This window comes from Centrocercus urophasianus, unplaced genomic scaffold, assembly GCF_019232065.1.
Source record: "Centrocercus urophasianus isolate 14NV4802_14NV808 unplaced genomic scaffold, USGS_Curo_1.0 seq_14, whole genome shotgun sequence".
Classification (NCBI taxonomy): domain Eukaryota; kingdom Metazoa; phylum Chordata; class Aves; order Galliformes; family Phasianidae; genus Centrocercus; species Centrocercus urophasianus.
This window is the reverse complement of record NW_024884586.1, coordinates 51,055,892-51,069,352: the sequence shown is the minus strand read 5'-3', so window position 1 is coordinate 51,069,352 and position 13,461 is coordinate 51,055,892. Positions and strand designations below refer to the sequence as shown.

The window sequence follows — 13,461 nt, the reverse complement described above, 5'->3', positions numbered from 1 at the left end:
AGTGGTAACAGTTGTAATCATAGAGCAGTTTGAGTCGGAAGGGACCCTTAAAGGCCATCTGGTCCCACTCCCCTCAGTGGACATGGACATTCAGAACCCATCCTCTGATCTTGGATGTCTGCAGGGATGGGGCCCCACCACCTCTCTGGGCAACTTGTGCACTGCTTCATGCTATACCTCTGTGTGCGGGTACCAGGGCTGTGTGTTAGCAGTGTGGTAACTGAGCACACCTTGAACTATGCTTACCCTATGGAAATTAGCAAAGTTTCAAACTATTTCCAGGAAACAACACATGGTATGGTTCAGATGATCAGAACTGTGTTTGGAAATGTATTATTAGCTAATAGATACTAACACCACTTCATATGTTGTCCAGGAGTGAGGGGTCACTGTCCCTGGAGGTGTTCCAAAGCCATGGAGATGTGGCACTGAGGGATGTGGACACGGTGGGCTGGTTGGATTTGGGGATCTTGAAGGTCTTTTCTAACCTAAATGACTCTGTGATTCTACGAGAAAAAGGGAGCCAAGCTATAATGTTAGCACTGCAATACAGGGGAGAAGCAGAGAAAAGGGGTTCTAACTGTCCCTCTTCCCACCCTATCCTGCCTCCTTCTACGTTTCTTTCTTCCAAACATCAACCTAACCAACTGGAAAGGACAGGAGAAGGGTGCAGGAGGAAAACAGTGGGCAAAAACTCAAATCTCATTGGAATGCTTGTGCGTATGAATTCTCAGAAGTGCCTTTTGTCATTACGCATGCTGGAGCCTTTCTATGCTGTACTACTTTTGCTGCTGCAGGACAATTCAGGATAAACCCTTCCCAGGCGGGGGGATCGCTCACGGTGCTCCAACCAGCGTTGTGTTGCTTGTTGTGTCAGCTCAAGAAATAAGCAGCTCGTCCCACAAAGTCAAGGCTACTGAAAATAAGCATAGAAACGTGCAAACATGCAAAGCATTTGTGGTCTTTTGTGCATGAATGTGTCTCCGGTGCACTGCAGGCATTTTAAAGATACCAAAGTATTTAGTGGTGTGGTAAATCACTGAGTTTCTGGGCCTCCTTGGTACAGCAGGGCTCGGCAGTTAGGATATTAGTTACTTCATGGCCAGAAGGTGTTTTAAATGCTTTCAACTCTCACTTTATGAATCACTGTGAAAATCAAGGCATGTGGATATGCAGGGTTGGAGTTTAGGGAGGGGCAGAGCAATCGCACTCGTATCAAATGTGATGTGAGCAGAATTCACCCCATTGAAGTCCTCCGTGTCAATTTAGAATGGTATAAAAGCATTCTTTGCTACGCATACTCCCATTACCACTTCAGGTACAAAGAGAATGGAAATATTTCAATTCTGACTGACAAAAGAAAGGGTTGTAACATACTTTTAGCCAAATGACAGGCGAGGTAGAGCCGGGGACAGCCTGGGTCTGTCAAGTACAACACAAATGGCATCACCATCTCTCAGGTTTTCCACGACTGCCTGCTGTGTGAGATGCCACCACTGCTGACGTGTTTGCTGTGTAAACGGAGACGGTCGTGTATGTTTGTTTTCGTTGGGTCTGTTGTGATGTGCTGTCCTTACACCCCCATGTAAAGCAGGAGGAACCAACCTACGTGTTATTTATAACGAATGTAAAAAATAAAAAGGAATCACTGTAAGACTCTTGCTCGTGGCTGTGGGGTTGTTTTTTAGTTTGCTTGTTTGTTGGTTTTTTCCATCTTTTATGGAAATCGTACGGGCGGAAGGTTTGGATCTCAGAGGGTTTTGCCAACCGGAATGATCGCGGCCTCCCGTCCGCCAGGGGGCGCCGCGCCCGCGCCGCCGCGCCGCTCTATCCTCATCCTTCCTCTCGTCTCCTCCCCCCACAACGCCCCGCGCCTAACGGCACCCCGCGGCCGCGCCCCGCAGCCCGCCCCCCGCTCACGGCCTCCGCCCGCCGCCCTGAGCGCCTGAGGGGGCCGCGGGCGGCCCGGCCCTGCGCGGAGCGGAGCCGGGCATGCGGGCGGCGGGAGCGGGCCGGGAGGAGGAGGTGGGATGCTGTCGCGGAAGAAAACGCGGACGGAGCTCTCGAAGCCCGGCGAGGTGCAGGGGAAGTACGTGAAGAAGGAAACCAGCCCGCTGCTCCGCAGTGAGTGACCGAGCGCCGGGCGGGGCGGGGCGGGAGCGCGGCACGGAGCTGGGAGGGCTCGCGGTTACGGCACGGAGCTCGGCTGCGCCCTCAGCCGGCCGCCAGCCATCAGCACGGCGTGTGGGAGCCGCCCGGCGCTGAGCGGGGCGCGGCTGAGGGCTGCAGGGCGGGGAGAGATCAGTGCTGTGTGAATGGGCCTGGGGGGGAACAAAGGGTAATGGTTTGAAGTTGAGGGAGGGCAGATGGAGGTTGGATGTCAGGGGGAAGTTGTGTGCTGTGAGAGTGGTGAGGTGCTGGAACAGCTGCCCAGAGAGGCTGTGATGCCCCGTCCATCCCTGGAGGTGTTGAAGGCCAGGTTGGATGGGGCCCTGGGCATCCTGGGCTGCTGTGAAATGTGGAGGTTGGTGGCCCTGCATGGCACAGGGGGGTTGGAGCTTCGTGACCCTTGAGGTCCCTTCCAACCCGGGCCGTTCTGTGATTCTTTGATTCTCTGGGTGGGAGCTGTTTGTGTTGGCTTCTTTTGCTGTCAAAACTCTGCTTCTTTGACAATAGCTTCTGTGTGTGCAGGCTTTTGTTGTGCCAGTGCAAACTGCAGCCCCACCGTTATGCTGCTGTATGCATTAGAGGTGCTTTAAAGGGATTCTGGCATTAGAATGGAGTCACTTGCATGGTGTAAGTCAGGCACCGTAGCTAACCAAATACCATAAGTGTGTGCAGAGTTCATTTCCCTTCTCTGCCGTAACAGATCTGATGCCTTCCTTTATCCGTCACGGTCCAACCATTCCAAGACGAACTGATATCTGCCCTCCTGACCCGAGTCCTTCTGCTTATGGCTCTGGTGGAGATGGAGCTGTTTCCAGAAACCAGAGTTTCCTTCGAACGCCGGTGCAGAGGCCGCCACAAGAAATAATGAGGCGTGAAAGCAACAGACTGTCTGCGCCTTCCTACTTTGCTCGAAGTTTAGCTGATGTTGCTAGAGAATATGGCTCTTCCTCCCAGTCCTTTCTAGCAGAAACCAATTCGGTTTTGGAAAACGGAGATGCTGGCACACGTTGTTACTATTATGATCACTTCTATGATGCCCAGAGGAGACGTCAGTTGAACGATCGCTTGCATGAGGACTACAGGTATTACGAGCACAGCGGGGAGCTTTTCCAGAGGATGTCTCACAACCATGGGCGGCGCACCTCAGGTGAGGATGGGTTCATTGCTGCCCTTCACATGTCACTGAACAGCTTCAGGTACAGAGGTATTTCGTAGCATCACAGAACGGCCTGGGTTGCACAGGAGCACAGTGCTCATCCAGCTCCAACCCCTGCTGTGTGCAGGTCACCAACCAGCAGCCCAGGCTGCCCAGAGCCACATCCAGCCTGGCCTTGAATGCCTGCAGGGATGGGGCATCCACAGCCTCCTTGGGCAACCTGTGCCAGTGCCTCACCACCCTCTGGCTGAAAAACTTCCTCCTCATATCCAACCCAAACCTCCCCTGTCTCACTTTAAAACCATTCCCCTTGTCCTGTCACCATCCACCCTCACAAACAGCCGTTCCCCTCCTGTTTATCTGCTCCCTTCAAGCACTGGAAGGCCACAGTGAGGTCTACCTGGACCCTTCTCTTCTCCAAGCTAAACAAGCCCAGAATATCATTGTGTCATTTGATTTTTGTTAATTTTATAAAGAATTATTTATTGTTGAACGATGAGTAATGACTGTTTCGTGTAATTAACAAATTGGCTTGCAGTTAGTGCTGAAATTCATTTCCTAGTGCCTGAATTCTTTTTGGCTTGTAATACTGTAATATTATGAGGACAGGCTGAGGGAGCTGGGCTTGTTGAGCATGGAGAAAAGAAGGCTGCGGGGTGAGCTCAGTGCAGCCTGCAGTACCTAAAGGGAGCCTGCAGACAGGAGGGGAGTCAGCTCTTGGAAAGGGGAGATGACAGCAGGACAAGGGGAAATGGTTTGGAGTTGAGGGAGGGCAGATGGAGGTTGGATGTCAGGGGGAAGTTGTGTGCTGTGAGAGTGGTGAGGTGCTGGAACAGCTGCCCAGAGAGGCTGTGATGCCCCGTCCATCCGTGGAGGTGTTGAAGGCCAGGTTGGATGGGGCCCTGGGCAGCCTGGGCTGCTGTGAAATGTGGAGGTTGGTGGCCCTGCATGGCACAGGGGGTTGGAGCTTCGTGATCCTTGAGCTCCCTTCCAACCCGGGCCGTTCTGTGGTTCTGTGTGACTGAGGAAGAATCATACTCACACACTCCCTTCACAGGGAAGGACTTGTCACATTTTTCTGCTGGCACAAGAGAATCAGATATAAAAATCCCTTAAATATTTATTTTTGAAGTATTTGGTTAACTGTGATGACTCAGAAGAGCCATTGGTTTGTATGTCATGTTACTGTAGGTGTACTGAGATAAGAAACGTGGGATGTCAGTGTTACCCATAGAAAGGTGACCTTACAGGCAGTGTTGGAGTGATGTTTATATTCCTGAAATGATGTTCAGTGAGGAGTTTGGAAGAAGCACTTCAGACCTGTGAATAATGTAGTGAAATATGCTTTTAGTTCATTTTGGCTTGCAATCTGCTGGTAAAAATGGCAGCAGTGAGGCTGAAGATGGAGTTAAAAAGCTGACAACGCTTTGGTGGTGGTGTTTGTTTGTAACACAGAGGTGTTCCAACGAAGGAGAGCAGTGCTGGCATTGCTGCTGGCAGGCAGTGCATTTTGAGGTGCTGATGTTTCAGACTTGCTACTTCATCCTTAACTTTGCTAAATGCTGGCTAACTACATGGAGCTATCTAGACTGTGCAGGAAACCCATCCATCTGTTGGCTGCTCATCATTAAATGTGTACCTGGTCCTCATAGCAGCACCTGTTGGCTTCTGCTGTGGGACTGGAGGGGAGATTTCAAAACCAGTGTTGCTGTGTTGTAGATGCAGAGATGGAGCTCCACTTGTTAGTTTGAAGGTGAAGTTAATCTAGCAAATTGCTAACACAAGCAGAACGCAGGACTTTTCAGCTGTGTTTTTCTCAGTTGAAGCAACACAGCTTTCTCTCTCAGCAGGCTTTTCTCTCTTGTCTGTCTCCAGGCCTTCTTAGCCTTTGGAAAACAAGGAGCTGCTGGTGGGTTTTGGTCTTTGTCACTTGTGTGTGTTTGCAGTTAACAGCTTGGACAGATTTCATGATGGATGAGCATTCAGTCTCACATATATGCAGGAAATAATCCAGAGAGGTGAACCAACACATTATCCCTTCTCCTCTGCTTTTACCTTTCATCTCAGCACAGGATGTGGACTCTTAGGCTCCACCTGTAGTTTCACTGCAATAAGAATGTTAACCTCTGGCCTTCTGTCCTCTGAAGAATCAGTGTTACTTTATATCAGTAGAAGTACCATGTGGTCAACCATAATAAAACCTCAAATCTCCTTGTTTCCTTCCCCTGGCAGCTAAGCTCAGTCTGATTTCAGCCACCCACTGTTCTGCAGCCTTGTTTCCCTTGAGCAGCACCAGTCCCTCTAATTGCCAGTTCCTCTCTCCTTGTCTCCAGCACAGTCAGGCCTTCTGCATCCCTTGCCTTGGTCTGGATCACCTCTTCCCTACACGTTTCCATCACTGTTTGTAAGATTTTCACCTCAGTGGAGTCCTTTACAAAGTGAATTGAAATGTCTTCTCACTGACATCCTCACACTCAAAGGATTTGGCTTGAAGCAAATGTCTTGATTTTTTTTTCAGGAGGTGACAGGGTTGCATGGCATTGATGTTTCTCCTTCAAGTCGTGTCACTGATTCATTTCTCCACACCTTCCCTTTCTTATTCTTGTCAGATTTATTTTAATTCCTAACTCGTGTGAGTGGTTTTCCTGAAAAGAGCCCTCACTTATTTCCCAGTGTTGTGTGTTCTGTTACCTCTATGGCATTTCGTGATATTTTTAAATTTATTTTTATAAGCGTTGGTTTCAGCTTAATTCTAAGAGACTTTCCTCATCTTTCCTCGCCATCTCTGTCCTCTCCTCTAGGTGAAAGGTTTGGGGAGGTCTGTGGTTGAACTTCGGGATGAGCTCAGTGCAGCCTGCAGTGCCTAAAGGGAGCCTGCAGACAGGAGGGGAGTCAGCTCTTGGCAAGGGGAGATGGCAGCAGGACAAGGGGAAATGGTTTGGAGTTGAGGGAGGGCAGATGGAGGTTGGATGTCAGGGGGAAGTTGTGTGCTGTGAGAGTGCTGAGGTGCTGGAACAGCTGCCCAGAGAGGCTGTGATGCCCCGTCCATCCCTGGAGGTGTTGAAGGCCAGGTTGGATGGGGCCCTGGGCAGCCTGGGCTGCTGTGAAATGTGGAGGTTGGTGGCCCTGCATGGCACAGGGGGGTTGGAGCTTCGTGATCCTTGAGGTCCTTCCAACCCGGGCCGTTCTGTGGTTCTGTCACAGAATGTTATATCTATAGCATAGATTGGAACTAACTTGTAGCCAAGCCCTCAGAGTTTATTTATACCCCTTTGAGTGGTGAGATGAGCACCTCTGACCTGTATATGGCAGTTCTGAGATTGACATCCCAGTGTACTGAGGGCAGAAGCCATGCAGCTGGAGGTGACTGCTGCTGCAGAAGCAGAGCTGCCCATGCTGTCCTGCCAGCAAGGCATGGCTTTGCTTTTTGGCCTGCTTCCCATAGCAGTTCTGCTTATGATCAGATGCTGGCTTTCCTATTTACCTGAGTCCATCCTCCAGCCTTCGTTGGCTCTCTTTAGCACGCACTGGCCTTGTGGCAGCAGAACTTGAGGGTGGCTTCCTGCCTGTTCGTCATCCTGCCTTGGGCAACTTCTGATACCAGCCTTAAAGTGTTAAAGAAACATTCACCTTTACCCCATGAATCAAATCCATTTGTATTTGCTGCTGCAATCATGAAGGAATTCGAGTGGGAGGAACTCTTTAAAAAGCACAACTAGACAAAATGCTGGTGGGGAGAGCAGCAAAATATGTTTATACCTTTATGAAAACCGTTCCCCTCTGTCAAATCTGGGTATTCGGATTTGTGGTTTAATGTTTGTTGTTTATTTGCACTTCTTACCCACAGTGCAGTATTTTCAAGAAGCTTAAATGCTGGTATTTTGTCATTGGAATGCAAACAAAACCAGTGGTGTAACCATGGCTAGGGTTTGAAATGCTCTCCCTGGCCCCAGCATGGCTAAAGGTCAGGCAGCAGCTCGCATGCTCCTTCTCACTGGAAGTAGAGGGCTGAGTTGCTTAATCCTAATGAGGATGGAGCTGTCACGTGGACACAGCTATTAGCCTGCCTTCACAAAGCTGATGAGTGGGTGAGTGCTCTGACAAGGGGAGAAACTGTGAGGCTGTGCAATGCAGAGCACACGCAGGCCAGAAATGGGTCTGTAGGTGAGCAGATGCCTCCTGCAGGGCAGAACTCAGGAGGAACTGCTTGTGTTTACTCCCTTCTGTTCATTCTGTTGCTTTGAAACCTTTCCACTGCGTTGCTGATGACGTTGGTCTGTCAGTGGAATCACAGCCCAGCTGGTTCTCAGTCTGCCATTCTGCAGGTAAGGGCTGTGTGTGCTGGTGGAAGGAGCCGTTCCTGTGGTCATCCGACAGGAGTGTGGAATTTGCTGAGAAGTACAAGAGCTTTTCTGCTGCTCTGCTCTTCCTGTTGTCATTCGGAGTGAATTCTGTACCTGAAAGGCTGTGCCTTTTCCTTCCACTCAGGAATAAGTGCACCAAAATGTTAGCTGTGCAAAACAAGCAGAGGGATGTGTTCCTCATTGGCTAACACAGCATTTATGGTCATATCTCTTCCTGACTTCAAGAGACTGGGGAAAGGAGCTCCCACACCCCTTCTTGTGGCTGTGAGGAAATAGTAATGTACAAACCCTGAGTGCTGAGCTTGAATAGATGCATTTGATGAAAAGGCAATTGGAATTTTGTTTATCCAAAGACTGAATAACTGTAGAATTGCAGATAAGTGAAGGAAATGCCTTAAGTAGAGTTGAGTTTGGGCCAGCACAGCCAGCAGGAGCACATTCAGTAGGCACCCAGAAGGTGAAAGACATCTGTGGAAGTTTTGATTGCTTCACTTGGTTGTTTTCCCTCATTTTTCTTTGGAAGGGAGCTGATAGAACAGCCCTGAGTGTCCACAGGACATAGGAGGAAAGGGCAGAGGAAACTGGAATGGCTGCTGATGGCTGCACTGCACGAGCCTGACTCTTCCCTCCTGCTTGTGTGACTGTTCTTCAGTGGTTAATCTGGAAAACTTTGCTATGTGATTTCTTTTCCAGGCAGTCCAAGTCTATGATCATAACCTGAGCAGGATTTCTTTTACAAATGTCTGCAGGGGTGTGCTGGAAACCTGGCAGCGTTGTTCATTGTGCCCTGTGTCTGTGGAGGGGGGAACGTTGGTTTGAGGTGCTACCCGTTGAGGTAAACACCTTGATTTTCTGTCTTTAGGCATCGGGAGAGTTGCTGCTACGTCCCTAGGAAATCTCACAAATCACAGCTCTGAAGACTTACCTCTGCCCCCTGGCTGGTCGGTGGACTGGACTATCAGAGGAAGGAAGTACTACATCGACCACAACACCAACACCACGCACTGGAGCCACCCCCTGGAGCGGGAGGGGCTGCCGCCGGGCTGGGAGAGAGTGGAGTCCGCAGAGTTTGGAGTGTATTATGTGGATCACATCAATAAGAGAGCTCAATACAAACATCCCTGCGCTCCCAGGTACGGCGTGGGGCTTGCTTGTTGTGATTGGCTTTGTCCTGGTTCAGCTGGGAATGGTGAAATGGCATCTGTACAGACTGGAAGGAGCAGTTCTTGGGAGCAGCCCTACAGAGGAGGACCTGGGGGTCTTGATGGATGAAAAGCTGAACGTGAGCCAGCAGTGTGCTCTTGTGGCTTGGAAGGCAAATGGTGTCCTGGGCTCCTTCAGAAGAGAGGTGGCAGCAGGGACAGGAGGTGATTGTCCCCCTCTGCTCTGCTCTTGTGAGGCCACAGCTGCAGTGCTGTGTCCAGGTCTGGAGCCCCCAGGAAAGACAGGGAGCTGTTGGAGAGGGTCCAGAGGAGCCACAAAGATGAGCAGGGGCTGCAGCACCTCCACTACAAAGACAGGCTGAGGGAGCTGGGCTTGTTCAGCATGGAGAAAAGAAGGCTGCGGGGTGAGCTCAGTGCAGCCTGCAGTACCTAAAGGGAGCCTGCAGACAGGAGGGGAGTCAGCTCTTGGAAAGGGGAGATGGCAGCAGGACAAGGGGAAATGGTTTGGAGTTGAGGGAGGGCAGATGGAGGTTGGATGTCAGGGGGGAAGTTGTGTGCTGTGAGAGTGGTGAGGTGCTGGAACAGCTGCCCAGAGAGGCTGTGATGCCCCGTCCATCCCTGGAGGTGTTCAGGGCCAGGTTGGATGGGGCCCTGGGCAGCCTGGGCTGCTGTGAAATGGGGAGGTTGGTGGCCCTGCATGGCACAGGGGGGTTGGAGCTTCGTGATCCTTGAGGTCCCTTCCAACCCGGGCCGTTCTGTGATTCTGTGATGTGATTCTATGAACTGCTTTTGCCTCACATACTATGTGCCAAAACCGGCTTATTTTTCAAAGTAAGCTTTACTGCTTCTAAACTGAGACTTTTAAAGTTGTAACTGTTGGTTTCTGTCTCTTCTGTTAGTTCAGTTTAGAAACTGTATTATTCTTACCTTACTAAAATAAAGCAGCTGTGACTTTCTCTGTGACTGCTGGTGAAACAGCCACGCTGCTGAGAGCAGAATTGAGTTTTAGACTGAAGGTAAACTTGATTGGGGTTCTGGGAAGCTGTCTCTGAAACCCAAGTAAGTCATCTCTGGGATGCAGAGATATTTTAGCTGCTTAAAACATGAAGGTAAAATCAAGTTAGCACGCACCAAATCTACCAGTCAATTTCTGCTGTTTGATCCTTCTTGCTATATTGCAGGAAGTCCATCTCTGTCTTAATGAGAGCAGGACATCCTGCTTGCTGCTTGCTGAATTTCTCTGCCTTCCTCCACACAGCGTTCCCCGTTACGACCAGCCTCCCCCAGTGACCTACCAGCCCCAGCAGGCAGAGAGAAGCCAGCCTCTCCTCGTCCCTGCAAACCCCTACCACACTGCAGAGATTCCAGACTGGCTGCAGGTCTACGCCAGGGCTCCTGTCAAGTAAGCTGGTTTTCTTTACTCTTATTTTGCACCACATTACACCTGCATCGTTTAGACAGAAACCAAGTGGATTCTGCTGTCTGAAAGTAGAGCTCCAGCTGCTGGCTGTTCCATAATTGAGTGAGAGCTGCTGCTGACAGTGGATGAGGAATTTGTGCTGGATTTTTCATATCAGAAATACAGTCAGACTAAATTGAGTGGATCGTTGCTGGCTGAGGATTCAGTCTAAACACTTCAGACCAGTAATTTTTGTTGCTCAATCTCCCATTCAACAAACTGCTGTCAGAATGTGCTTTTAAAACATATATAGTTTGTACACATATATATTATCAGATATTAATATACTATAATAGATCACTCACCATGCATATAACCCATGTTATATACATTTTGATCTAAGTCATATGGCACTTAAATCTCCCAAAAACATAGCAAAAATTGGCCTGGTAAGAGGACTGGACTCTTGACTCATCCAGGTGGAAATGGGTAAGTTGGAAAAAAGCACAACTGGTCTTTATCTGTGTCTTAGCAGAAGATTGGAGACCACTTCTATGGGTTGGCTTTGCATGAGGCGTTGCTTAACACTCCCTGCAGAACTGGGGGCTTCCCTTTCAGTGTGAGGATGGCACCCCATGGCATATAAATGACACGGGGTATTTTTAGGAGCAGGGGATCTTCTCCAGGACTCAATGTGAGTCAATGCAATGAAACGTGTTCTGACGGCTGCGGCTCTGCAGAAGACTGACACTGAATAGAAAATCAGTTCCTGAAAGCATCCAGGTGGCATTTCAGTACCTATAAAACCACCTACTTCTTCCTGAGGAGAACGTGGTGAGACTGAGCCATGCAGCAGGGCGCAGTTGGGGATTGTCAGACTGTGTGGCAGTCAGTGACTTGCAGCTGAAGTTTTCAGCTGCTTCTATTTCGTGTAATTGCAGTGGGTTTGATTACTTCTCGTGGCTGCTGGCAAACCCAGCATTTAAGTGCACCTAAAATCCAGTGGTGTGCTTGTGCAGCATGGGCGTGCTGAGTTCCTGTAACCTGGGAGAGGGCTGAGTTCCTAGAAATGCTTCTAGGTTTTGGCTGCAGCTGAATTTCTTTATTTGGGACTTTGGCACATCTAGACAACGCAGTTTTAAGTATTTCAGCCTGTGTTGTGTAGGTTCTTGCTGGTTCTTCTCTTGAAACTTGAAGGTTAGCACTGTAAGATTCTCAGAGACATTCTGAAAGGCTGGGACACTGAAATCAGTGTTGGGAGGAACCCAAAATCACACACTTTTCAGCCTCCTTTTACCTTTCTTCAGCTGAAGCAGTGCTGGTACAAACCCTGGAATTTGTGGCAATCTCAAATGTGAAGAAGCAAACCCTGTTTTGTGCTGATTTTGTACTGGGAAAGGGAGGGGGAGAGGTAGCAGCTGACTTGAGGGCTCCTTAAAGAACATCTAAACCTGCACATTGTGTGTTTATCCATCCTTGCAGTCAGCAGGAGCACCTGGTCAGTGCTCTGGGAGTTTGGTGGACTTCATGTGCGGGGCACTGGGGGTGGGGAATCTGACAGTGCCTTCCGTGGAACAGAGATTGCAGTTCAGATCCTTCCCCACCTCTTTTGAAGCACAGATCAGAACCTTTGTCTTTCTGCACGTAACCAGGATCTCATAACTCTGCTCATTCCATCTTTTCTCTCGTTCTTTCAGCAGCTGCCTTGTCAGCTGCTGCTACCCAAGATGAGAAAATCGCATCGCAGGTGAATTACAGATGTTTAGAAGTGTGGGGAAGGAGCAGGAAATAATGAACCTGCAGGAAGGATGCAGCATCTCGTACAGAGCAAAGCTGTGGTGCTCAGCAGCTGGGGGCTGCCCAGGGGAGCTCACTGTCAGCCAGAGGTTTGGCACTGAGGTGACATGGCCACTAATTAGGGCTGTTTCTCCTCGCTGATGCTTCCTGGTCCTCTCCTCCCCTTGTCCCATGGGACTCGTGCCCCACGGTTTGAGATGCAGTGAGCGAAAGCAGCGCAGGACGAACACAGGGCAGCGCAGCAGCCACAGGTAACCCTCTGTGCCACTCCAGGTACGACCACATCCTGAAGTGGGAGCTGTTCCAGCTGGCAGACCTGGACACATACCAGGGCATGCTGAAGCTGCTCTTCATGAAGGAGTTGGAGCGCATTGTGAAGCTGTATGAAGCCTACAGGCAGGCTCTGCTCACCGAGCTGGAGCACCGCAAGCAGCGGCAGCAGTGGTACGCCCAGCAGCATGGCAAGAACTTCTGAGCTGCCCCACGGACACAGGGGAGGCCAGGAGCTTTCAGAAGCCCCCACAGTTCATAAAGAAGTGCTTTGGTTGAAAAGGCAGCTTATTTTTGTTGACATTGCACCTTTGTTATTATCCTCTTGAATATTTTTCTACATGTATTATGTATTGTTTATACAAATGAGAAACGTTTGTTAATCTTTTTCCATACAAAAACTAGTTTATTATGCTGAAAACCAGCGTGGAGCTGGAGCAGAGAGCTGATTCTGCTCTCCTTCCCTAGCAGTCGGCTGTATTACGGAGGAGCTGACTGCCTGTTTTGAAGCAGCAATAGATGCAGTTACCAGAAAGGCCCTGGCTGCAAAGCACCGCTGCAATCCCTGGTGGCGGTGCAGCGCCTCTCCCTCAGGCCTTCCTGTGAGCTCTGCTTACAGCTTTAATGGACGGCGCACTGTTCCAGCCCTGCAGCACACAGAGCTGCCCCGTGCTTCACACCAGCAAAGTGGGAGTTGCCTTATTTTTTTACTTCGTTGTTCCTTTAGCTTTCCTACCCCACCTCGCAGGCGGCAGAGGGGGAAACGCTGACCCTCCTTAAGGACCAACCTCACTGCAGAGCTTCCCCAGTGCGGCGTGTGAGCGCCAGCCCCGCACCTGGAAACGGCAGGGATGGGTCCCCACCTCCTCCTTTCTTACTGCTCTTTTTGAAGCGAGCTGTGTCTTCTGTTTGGGTTCCTTACCTGGGGGAAATTTGTATGTGTACAGCGAGTGAGCCTCACCGCTGTTCTCACCTGGTTCATCGATTGTCCTGAAATGTTATTTATGGATTTCTTTTTAGTGCAATAAAAACACGGTTGCAGACAAAAAGAAAAAAAAGACGTTTCTTGTAAATCCTATGAATTCAATAAAAATCACTTTGTTTAACGAGGCGGGGGGTGATCAGCTCATTTCTGCTGCCCCA

The 13,461-nt window shown here is 49.9% G+C and overlaps 1 protein-coding gene across 1 annotated transcript; it reads left to right on the top strand.

Moving 5' to 3' along the window:
• The first annotated feature begins 1,979 nt into the window (after nt 1–1,979).
• Nucleotides 1,980–13,430, top strand: SAV1 (salvador family WW domain containing protein 1). Its single transcript, XM_042813450.1, has 5 exons — nt 1,980–2,124; nt 2,870–3,316; nt 8,552–8,822; nt 10,111–10,254; nt 12,322–13,430. Exons 1-5 carry the CDS (start codon nt 2,031–2,033, stop codon nt 12,521–12,523), a joined length of 1,158 nt encoding a protein of 385 aa, XP_042669384.1. The 5' UTR covers nt 1,980–2,030; the 3' UTR covers nt 12,524–13,430.
• Nucleotides 13,431–13,461: the final 31 nt, after the last annotated feature.